Source organism: Jaculus jaculus, chromosome 1, assembly GCF_020740685.1.
Source record: "Jaculus jaculus isolate mJacJac1 chromosome 1, mJacJac1.mat.Y.cur, whole genome shotgun sequence".
NCBI lineage: Eukaryota > Metazoa > Chordata > Mammalia > Rodentia > Dipodidae > Jaculus > Jaculus jaculus.
In genome coordinates, this window is record NC_059102.1 from 261,487,414 (window position 1) to 261,498,856 (window position 11,443).

Sequence of the window (11,443 nt, forward strand, 5' to 3'; positions counted from 1 at the left end):
ATTTACCTATTTACAGTAAAACATTTTAAATATACTACCATTTGTGCATTATAAATCCTGATCAATTAATTCAGCTAATGCCTCACTTAAATTTCTTACAAATTTAGGAGGAAAATAATGACTTACCTTATTGATTCGTTCTGAAGAGACTCTGCAAGTACTGTCAGACGTTGAACACTGGGCAGAGGTAGAATGTGATGTCATTTTGTCAGTGAAGATACTGCAATCTATTGGTAAAACTAAAAGGAAATATATATGTAAATATATATAATCTAAAAAGATAGAAAATCCTGTCTTTAGCATTTACTTTTTAAAAATCTGCCATGGACACAAGACACAACAAAGCACACTACACAAATCTAATGCTGGGTGCTCCATACCTCCAATATCTTCCCAATCCAATCCTAAAGTAAGAATAAACTACCTATGCTTCCCTCAGATAAAGCCTGAAACACAAACAGGTTTGGGCATGTTCCAACTTCCATGGGATGTTAATGAGTAAATTGTTCTAAGAAAGTCAAATTTACAATCACTCCCTCCCCTCGGACTATCAAGTGATATGCGTTATTTCCTAGGCTCCTAAACAAAAGCAATGCTTGCTGGAAGGTGACCCATTCCAAGAGCACTTCAAGGAAAACCTCAGCAACATGTAGGAACAGGCCTAGACAAGGGACCACAGAAAAGTCAGCATTTTCTAGGCCAGGTGTGGAGGAGAACACCTGTAAACCCAGCACTCAGGCGGCTGAAGTAAAGGACTGCCATAAGTTCAAGACCAGCCTGGACTACGACTACGAGACCAGCCAGGGCTACATAGCAAGACTGTCTCAAAATGAAAATACGTTTTTGGGGGGGCTGGGCATGGTGGTGCACACCTTTAATCCCAGCACTCAGGAGGCAAAGGTAAGAGGATTGCTGAGTTCCAGGCCACCCTGAGACTACACAGTGAATTCCAGGTCAGCCTGTGCTAGAGTGAAGCCCTACCTCAAAAAACTTAAAAAAAAAAACTTTTTATCTGGGCATGATGGCACACACCTTTAATCCCAGCACTTAGGAGACAGACAGAGGATCACTGTGAGTTGGAGGCTATTCTGAGACTATATAATGAATTCTAGGTCAGCCTGGGCTAGAGTGAGACCCTACCTTGAAAAACCAATCACCCACATTCCACAAGGTACCAGAACTAGAAATATTCAGGGTATTAGTTGTTAATGGCCCTTGAAAACAAAGGACTGTGCTGCACAGACATGGTATGGGTTGTTGGCTCAGGATGCCCACCCCTACATTTTTTTTGTAACAGAACATGCATTCTAACAAACTTTTTGTCCCTCCCCTAATTTTTTGAGTGTTACAGTCAGGTTTGTATTGCTGGTAGAAATCACCCAACCAAGGGCAGCTTGTGAGAAAAAGAGGTTTATTTTGGCTTACAAACTCAAGGGGAAGCTCCACAATGGCAGGGAAAAATCAATAACATAAGCAGAGGGTGCACATCAACCCCTGGCCAACATAAGGTGGACCACAGCAACAGAAGAGTGTGCCAAACACTGGCAAGGGGAAACTGTCTATAACACCTGTAAGCCCGCCCCCAATAATACACTCCCTCCAGGAAGCCTTAATTCCCAAATCTCCATCAGCTGGGAACCTAGCATTCAGAACACCTAAGTTTATGGGGGCACCTGAATCAAACCACCAAACTGAGTCACTATGTTGACTAACATGACCTCAAACTCCTTGGTTCAAACGATCCTCCTGCCTCAGCTTCCTAAGTAGCTAAAACTACAGGCTCACGCCACAGTGCTGTGCATTTATTTGCTTGGCAGATTTAGAGCTGGTTATTCTGAGAAAGTACTAACAAAAGAGAAGTACTCAAATCTGTCATTTCACTAGTCATGGTGATGCATGCATGCCTTTAATCCTAGCATTTAGGAGGCAAAGGTAAGAGGAGGGGGGAAAAAGTGGCCTGCAGAGATGTCTTAGTGGTTAAGGTACTTTCCTGTGAAGCCAAAGGACCCAGGTTCAATTCCTCAGGATCCACGTAAGCCACATACAGAAGGTGGTACATGTGTCTAGAGTTCGTTTGCAGAGGCTGAAGGCCCTGGCACACTCATATTCTCCCTCTCAATCAAATTAAAAAAACAAACTAAGTGGGTTAAAAGGCTGCGCGTGGTGGCGCATGCCTTTAATCCCAGCACTCGGGAGGCAGAAGTAGGAGGATCATCACAAGTTCGAGGCCACCACAAAGTGAATTACAGGTCAGCCTGAGATAGAGTGAAACCCTACCTCCAAAAAACAAAATAAAGGCGGGGGGCAGGGCTTGAGAGATGGCTTAGCGGTCAAGGTTCTTGCCTGCGAAGTCTAAGGACCCATGTTCAACTCTGCAGATCCCGCATTAACCAGACACACAAAGGTGAGGCAAGCATAAGGTCATAAATGCCCAGTAGGTGGCACAAGCATCTGGCTTGTGATTGCAATGGCTGAGGCCCTAGCATGCCAATTCTCTCTCTCTCTCTCTCTCTAAAAAAATAAATAATAATAAAAAAAGTCCCTTCCCCCCTCACACCACAGGATGCTGGGCCAGCAGCAGAAGAGGAAGAAGCCGAACCTCAGCCCCACCACTAGCCACTTTCTTTCCCTACTCCTGGAAATCCCCTCATGAGCCATCTGTTCTAAGGGGTGAAGGCAGGGCCAGGAGGGGGTGCCTCCCCACCCACAGTGGACACACCTTCACAGTCAACTCCTGGAGGTCTGCCCCTGCAAGCCCAGCCCCTCCAGCCACAGCTGATGCTGCAGCCACTGGGGCTAGGAAGAAATGGTTGGTACATGACTGCCCAGTATATCTTGGTTCTGGGGGGCTACCTCTGTCTCAGCTGCAGCTGACTTGTCAAGGCATCCCCCAAAAGACACCACCAACATCTCAAAATCTCCTTCAGTGAGAGGACCCTGGAGACTACCTACTCACTCCAGAGCCTGAGGGCCCCCAATGCCCAATGATGAAGAGGATGAGGAAGAACTGCTGTTGCTGCAGCAAGAGCAGAAGGGAAGGTTGCACAACAAGGCCCTATTCATGGAAGAGTCCTGCCTCCAGTGTGGGCACATCCCTCCCTCCCGTAATTGAAGAACCTGAATCCTGGATGGCTTGGAGCACATCAACCCTCGAAATGAGCCTGGCAGGGAAGGGTGACCAACAGCTTCTGTGCTTTCCCCATCCCATTTCTAGGGACAGAGCCAACTGCCCAAGTTCCACTTACAATCCCTGGTGTGAATGTGGTCAAACAGGGTGAACATCTTAGGAGATCCAAGAGTGAGCACCACATTCTGGAGAGGACAGGACTCACTTGGGGTGGAAATAGAGCACCCCTATCTCCACAACAGGGTACACCCTTCAAAGACTTCCTTGGCTCCCCACCACTCCCTTGGGGACCCTTGGGATTTAAGCATTTGTCTCCCTGGAAGGCCTAAATCCCACTCCACTTATAGACAGCACCCCTTTGTTTACAACTCCTGCCTCCTCTATCAACCACAGCCTGGTTTATATACCTGCCTACCCCACCTGCCAAAGCCTTAAATTTATAAACCACACTGAATCCATCTCTCTTCTGTTTGTTTCACTGTGAGTGCCCTGGGGGAGATGGCTCACTCTACCTTTGTTTGGTATTATTGTGTCTCAGTTTCCCCCCAACAGAGAAGGCTGGCTGGGAATCCTAATCCTGTACCTCATGAGAGTCATTTAAGTCTATTCCTATTAGTTCATAATTCAATTTTCCACACCACAACAAAATGGAGCTCTTTCCAAAAATAAAAATAAAAAATCAGGGCTGGAGAGATGGCTTAGTGGTTAAGCGCTTGCCTGTGAAGCCTAAGGACCCCGGTTCGAGGCTCGGTTCCCCAGGTCCCACGTTAGCCAGATGCACAAGGGGGCGCACGCGTCTGGAGTTCGTTTGCAGAGGCTGGAAGCCCTGGCGCGCCCATACTCTCTCTCCCTCTATCTGCCTTTCTCTCTGTGTCTGTCGCTCTCAAATAAATAAATAAAAATTAAAAAAAATATTTAAAAAAATATATTAAAAAAAAAATAAAAAATCAAAGACTTTTGGTTGCAAAAGCTTTTCTTTTCTGATGGCAGTGACTCAAAACTCACCATAGTGCTGAGAAGTGACAGTGGAGTGTTCAGCACTGAGGCATCTCTACCACACCCTAAAAAGCTCAGGTGTCAGGGAGACTGTAAGAGCCAAAGGAAGAGAAGGACTGCATATAATGCTGTCTTTCAGAGATCAATGTGGCCTTGATATTCATGACCTCACAGTGTCTGACACTATAACTTCACAATAGGAGGGGGAGAATGATGTCATCAGAAAAGACTAATTGGAAAGAAGGGATTCAATGGAGGGAGGATTTGGAGGGGAATGTGAGGGTGGTGGAAGGGAAATATCATGGTTTATTGTCTATACTTATGGAAGTTGGCAAAAAATAAAAATAAAAGCAGCCAGGAACGGTTGTACATGCCTTTAATCCCAGCATTTGGGAGGCAGAGGTAGGATAAAGAGGCCAGCCTGAGGCTACACAGTAAATAAATTCCAGGCTAGCCTGGGCTACAGTGAAACCCTACCTCAAAAAACTAACAAAATTTAAAAATTAAAAATAAAAACTGGGGGCTGGAGAGATGGCTTAGTGGTAAAGCGCTTGCCTGTGAAGCCTAAGGACCCTAGTTCAAGGCTCGATTCCCCAGGACCCACGTAAGCTAGATGCACAAAGTGGCATATGCATCTGGAGTTTGTTTTCATTGGCTGGAGGCTCTGACACACCTATTCTCTCTCCCTCTCTCTGCCTCTTTCTCTCTCTGTCACTCTCAAATAAATAAATAAATATAAACAAAAAATTAAAAATAAATGAATAAATAAATAAAAACCAGCATGATGGTGCACACCCTTAATCCCAGCACTCAGGAGGCAGCAGTAGGAGGATCGTGTTGAGTTCGAGGCCACCATGAGACTACATAATGGATTCCAAGTCAGCCTGAGCTAGAGGGAGACCCTACCTCAAAAAACCAAAAAGCAAAAAGAAATCTACATTGTGGGGGTGGGGAGGGAGGGAATTACCATGGGATATATTTTATAATCATGGAAAATGTTAATAAAAATTAAAAAAAAATCTACATTGATAAAGGATCTGTAAGAAGAATAGAGCTGACTTGTGTTCTACATACGAAAACAATCTCTTGCAGTGGCTAGAGATCCTGGCAAGCACATTCACCCTCCTCAATAAGTTAAAAAAATAATAAGTGGGCTGCAAGGCCACTGAGAAATCCTGCTGGAACTAAGCTGAAAACCTCCTTCCATGTAGACCAACTGACAGAAAGCTGGAAGAAGCCATTCTGCATGCAGTTCAATGGAAGAGGGAGAAATCGCCAGTGAAGATACTCAACAATGGACACTGCAAGCCTTATATTTGGACAGCCAGCCCAAATTAGCCAACGGATGCAATACTGGCATGTCTGTTATGGTAGAAACCAACTGCCCTCTAATTGGACTGGAGGCCCGCTCCATGGGAGGGAATATATCCCTGATACTGAAAACCTACAACACAGGTAATCATGAGCCCTAGGGGTGTAACGTTGGCTGCTCTCTGGCTAAAAGTTTATACTATGCTCATCAAACTGCCCAGTAAGCACTTCTCTTAATGTTCATGCCCATATATTAATACTACTCTCACTTCTGGTAGAAAACCTTCTCTTTTCAGATGGCAGTGACCTTGGGATGACTCAGACTGCACCATGGTGCTAAGAAGAAGTAACAGAGGAATGCTCAGCACTGCAATATCTCTATCACACCTTCCAAGGCTCAGGGTCTATTGTGGAAGAGGTGGCGGAAATAATGTAAAAGCCAAAGGAAGGGTAAGACTCCTTACAACGTGCTCCTCCAGACACAAAATGGCCTGGATATCCATGACCTCACAATGCCTGACACTACCTACACAAGACTATCACAATAGGAGGAAAAAGATCATGATATCAAAATAAAAGAGACTGACTGAGAGGGAAAAGGGATATGATGGAGAGTGGAGTTTCAAAGGGGCAAGTGGGAAAGGGAGTGCATTACCATGGGATATTGTTTACAATCATGGAAGTTGTTAATAAAAAATTAATTTTAAAAAATAATAATAACAAGGCATTCTGCTCCCCATACTCCCAAAAAGCCTGAATTCCATTGCCCTTGCAGAACTCAGAATATTGTCTATGGTTCAATCACTGCCCTCCAGCTGCATATTTTGTGAGACTTTGGTGTGTATGTTCATAATCAAATACTATTTTCTCCTGTTGATATCTCAATTTAATTTATAGCCCAAAGAACCTAGGGAGGTAGAGAAGCCATTACTGTCCCTCTCTTTTCAGTAGGAACTCTCACTGACAGCTCCCTCACTGGGTATTAGCATAGAAACTTTTTTGATCATTTCCAAATGACTTTCCATTCTATGTTGGTGTTCTCCAAGTCTCAGCTTCCACCATTCTACACCCACTATACAAATGATGAATTCAGATTCCTGAACATGACTAGAACATAGAACCATTCTCTGAATTTTCAAGCTGCAAGTTATACCCCAATTGACCTAAATATTCTCCCAAAATAATGCAAACAAAGTTAAATTTTATATTAGGGAACTTATTTACATTACATAATAAAAGCCATCACAGGCCCAGGTGTGGTGGCGCATGCATTTAATCCCAGCACTCAGAAGGCAAAGGTAGGAGGATAGTTGTGCGTTCAAGGCCACCCTGAGACTACATAGTGAATTCCAGGTCAGCCTGAGCTAGAGTGAGACCCTACCTCAAAGAAGAAAAAAAAAAAATCCATTACAATCACCTTTGTGTCTGGCACTTTTTTTTTTTTTTTTTTTTTTGAGGCTGGGTCTTGCTCTAGGCTGACCTGGAATTCACTATTAGTCTCAGGTTGACCTCAAAGTCAGAGTGATCCTCCTACCTCTGCCTCCCAAGTGCTGGGATTAAAGGTGTCAGTTTTCTTTGAAGTAGGGTCTCACTCTAGCCCAGGCTGATCTGGAATTCACTCTGTAGTCCCAAATCATCCTATCTGCCCTACTGGGTCTGCCATACTTGACACTCTTTAAAGCACATTGTACACGGAAAGTCATTTGATCCTTACAGAATCCTGGGGGTAGAGTACTGTTTTCATTTACACCGGAGGGAACCAAAGCACCCCTACCTGCAGTTATAGAGTTCTTGCACTCTGGTTACAGAAGTCATGACTCCCCCTCTCCCAAATGTAACAGGTCACATTATAAATTTTTTTTTGGGGGGGGGTGTTTGCTTTGTAAGTCAGGGTCACTCTAGTCCAGGCTGACCTGAAACTCACTCTGTAGCCCAGGCTGGCCTTGAACTACCCAGTCTTCTACCTCAGTCTCCCAAGTGCTGGGGTTAAAGTCACCACATTAACATCTATTCTTTCTCCTTCGTGCTCCAAAATTCTTACTCCAGAGCTGGAGAGATGATACAGTGATTAAGAACTTTGCCTGCAAAGGCTAAATGGCCCGTATTCAATTCACCAGTACCCATGTAAAGGCAGTTGCACAAAATGGCTCATGAATCTACAGTTTGTTTGCAGCAGCTAGAGGCCCTGTGATGCCCATATTCATTCATATTCTCTCTCTCCTTCCAAAAACAACAAAAAAGACACATGGGTGTGGCTAAGCACACCTTTAATCGCAGTAGGTGGGAGGATGGCAGAGATAGTGGGGTCTCAGTGAATTGAGTTCACCTTGATAATACAGCCTGGGCTAGAAGACCCTACCTCAAAAACAACAAAAAATGACAGGCGTGGTGGCGCACCCCTTTAATCCCAGCACTCAGGAGGCAGAAATAGGAGGATTGCTATGAGTTCAAGGCCACCCTGAGACTCCATAGTGAATTCCAGGTCAGCCTGAGCTAGAGTGAGACCCTACCGCAAAAAAAAAACCAAAAAGAAAAAAAATAAATAAATAACAAAAAATTAAAAATCTTTAGAAAAAAAAAGAACAGTAGCAGCCAGATGTAGTGGCCCACACCTTTAATCCTAGCACTCAGGAGGCTGAGGTAGAAGGATCATTGTGAGTTGGAGGACACCATGAGACTACGTAGTGAATTCCAGGTTACCCTAGACTAGAAAGAAATCCTACTTTGAAAAGCCCAAAAAACAAAACAATAATAATAATAAAGTTCTTACTAATTCTTCAAATTAGGTCAAAAGTCACTTCCTTAGTCAAGGCTTTGCAGACAGCTCTACAGAAGCTGATCACAGAGTACCTTTATTAAAACACTTAATATGGGAACATATGCTATTTAGACAAGGTCCTGGGCTAAACCCCCAGTACCCTCCCTCAAAACTACTGCATTTTGGGAGGAGAGAGGGGACTCAAGAGATCCTCCTACCTCAGCCTCCCAAGTGCTGGGATTAAAGGCATGCACCACCACACCCAGCAAATTTACTGTTTTTGTGTGTGTCCATATTATCCCGAAATCACAGAAAGCAGTAATGCCGGGCTGGGGAGATAGTTCAGCAATTAAAGCAACTGAAGTACTTGTGTGCAAAGCCTGACAGGCCAGGTTTAAGTCTCAACCACCCATATAAAGCCAGATGTACCAAAATGCCACATATTCTGGCTTGGCAAGAGAGCCTGCCCTTCATATACACACAACTGGTAAATGAATAAACCCTCCTGACTCTTAAGTAGACACCTGAGTCTGAAATAACTCTTCCAATGAAGAAACTACTACTGAGGTGTTGTTGCAGTCATTACACATAAAAAGGTAAGGTGGGCCAGGCATGGTGCAATCACCTCTAATCCCAACACTCAGAGGCAGAGGGAGGAGGATCGCCATGAGTTCAAGGCCACCCTGAGACTACATGGTGAATTTCAGGTCAGCCTGGGCTACAGTGAAACCCTACCTTGAATAACCAAAATGAGAAGAAGAAAAAAAAAGTAAGGTGGGTAGCAAAAATATATTCCAGCATTTTGGCAAACTGGGAAATAACCTAAAAGACACACCAATGAAGAGCTGGGTGTGGTGGCACATGCCTTTAATCCCAGCACTTGGGAGACGAGGATAGCTGCAAGTTCAAGGCCAGCCAGGAACTAGAGTAAGATCCAGGTCAGCCTGGGCTACAGTGAAACTCTTACCTCCAAAAAAAGAAAAAAATAAAGAAAAAAAGCCAGGAGTGGAGGCACACACCTTTAATCCTAGCACTCGGGAGGCAGAGGTAGAAGGATGGCCATGAGTACAAGGCCACACTGAGACTCCAGGTCAGCATGAGCTACAGCGAGACCCTACATCAAAAAAAACATGAAGAAGAACCGGTGGTGCACGCCTTTAGTCCCAGCACTGGGGAGGCAGAGGTAGGAGAATCACCGAGAGTTCCAGGTCAGCCTGGGCTAGAGTGAGACCCTACCTCGAAAAGCCAAAAAAAATGAAGAAAAAAAAGGAAAAGAATGTAGGGGCTGAGACCAAACAATTAAAAAAAAAAAAAAAAAAGGCAGGCTGGAGGGGTAGCTTAGCTGTTAAGGCGTTTGCCTGCAAAGCCAAAGGACCCAAGTTCGATTCCCCAGGACCCACATAAGCCAGAAGCATAAGGAGGCACATGTGTCTGGAGTTAATTTGCAGTGGCTGGAGGCCCTGGCACGCCCACTCTCCCTCTTTCTCTGTCAAATAAATAAATAATTTTCTTAAAAAAAAAAAAAAAAGGCTTCAAATATCTTCGACAGACAGATGCATCCCAGTTGCTGGTAGAACTTACTTAAATCTGTCCTGAAGGACAAGACCAGTGGTATCTTATCCAGATATCGCGTAAAACAAGGGTTTTCAAAATGTGCAAGAATCATTGGGAGATATGCTAATTAAAATACACATTCGTGGGGTCTGGGGAGATGGCCTAGTGGTTAAGACGCCTTCCTGCAAAGCATAACAAGCGGGGTAAAGCCAGCTTCACAAAGTGGTGCACGCTTTTGGAGTTCGTTTGCAGAGGCTGGAGGCACTGGCATGCCCATTCTCTTCTCTTCTCTCTCTCTCTGTCTCTCTCCTAGCTCTCTGCTTGCAAATAAAGAAATAAAAATATTTTTAAAAATACATATTTGTGTATATACATATACACACACATTACATATACAGATTCTCAAGCACTGCCACATGATATTTCCACTTCAGGAAATCCGTGTGTAGCCCAAAAAATGAATTACTTTCCAAATGCAGTGTTGTAATTCCTTTAAGTTGCGTTAATGTCACTCTCCCCACCTCTTTCCTGCAAGGTGCAAGAACCTCCCACCGCTTCCCTTCCGTGCCTCCGGCGGGTCCTCCGCTCCCATCCCTTCCCCCACCGCCCTCCGGCGCCGCCATCCGCGCCGCCAACGCCTCGGGCCCGCTCGGCTCGCCACCGGGCTCCGGGGGCCCCGGCTCTCCTCCCGCGCCGGGCCTCCAGGCACCGCGCCGACCCCCCAACAGCCACACCTTACGGTCGCTCCATGAGTCGCTCTCCCTCCGAGCCCGGAGGGAGCGGTGGCGGTCGCAGATCCTAAGGGCTCCGCAGCATTTTAAAACTGCGAGCAACGAGGGCGCAACTTCCGGCCTCGCGCCCCGACCTCCCCAGGAGAACTTCCGGTGAGGCCGCCGAGGACCATATATGGAGCTGGCGGACTAGGAAGCTAGAGAGGCTCCTTCGTACCACAGAGTACGCTGTGGTTGGGGAAGAGAGTCGTGAGTGCTGGGTAGCAGAAGCTTGGCAGGGTTTGCTAAGGTGAGTTTGGGTGGCACACCTGTTCTTGGGGTATTTACAGAGGTGACCTAAGAGCTCAGGAAAGAGGGAAGAGAGAAAGCTAAGAGCACAATCAGAGGCAACCTTCAGTTGTTCTGTAAGAGGGTTTTCAAGTTTTTTTCAATAAAATGATAGAAGAACGGGGCATGGTGGTGCGCGCCTTTAATTTCACCACTTGGCCGGCATGAGTTCAAGGCCACCCTGAGAGTACAGAATTCCAGGTCGCTCAGCCTGGACTAGGGCCAGACCCTACCTGGGGGGGAGGGGGAATGGACAGCCATACCAAATGTGCCAACTGATGCAATAGTGACATGTCTGTTGTGGGGAAAACCAGCAGCTCTCTAATTGGGCTGGAGAACCGTTCCATGGGAGGGAATACATGCCTGGCACTGAAAACCTAGTCAAAAACTTACGGTGGAGGAGATCATGAGCCAGACGGTAGTAACACCTGTTGTCTAACTAAATGTATATATTTTGCTCACCAAACTGTCCTGTAAGCACTTTTCTGAATGTTCATACACACACACACAGTTTTGGGGAGGGAGAAGGTTCGAGGTAGGGTCTCACTCTAGCCCCCTGGAATTCCCTATGTAGTCTCAGGGTGGCCCGGAACTCTCAACAATCCTCCTACCTCCGCCTCCCAAGTGATGGGATTAAAG

The 11,443-nt window shown here is 45.5% G+C and overlaps 1 protein-coding gene across 7 annotated transcripts in view; it reads right to left on the bottom strand.

The window, feature by feature from the left end:
• Positions 1–10,609, bottom strand: part of Mdm4 (MDM4 regulator of p53) — a 54,504-nt gene extending 43,895 nt beyond the window's left edge. For 5 of the 7 annotated variants that reach the window (XM_045151398.1, XM_004663561.3, XR_006637576.1 and 2 more), the window contains exons 1-2: positions 10,481–10,609; positions 127–239 (exon numbers count right to left, since the gene is read on the bottom strand). In XM_045151398.1, the coding sequence (XP_045007333.1) occupies positions 127–204 (78 nt within the window). In that variant the 5' untranslated portion in view covers positions 205–239; positions 10,481–10,609. Of the gene's footprint in view, positions 1–126; positions 240–10,480 lie in introns of those variants that run through there. The other 2 variants (XM_045151401.1, XM_045151400.1) reach the window with 2 other exon arrangements.
• Between the last annotated feature and the right edge of the window lie 834 nt (positions 10,610–11,443).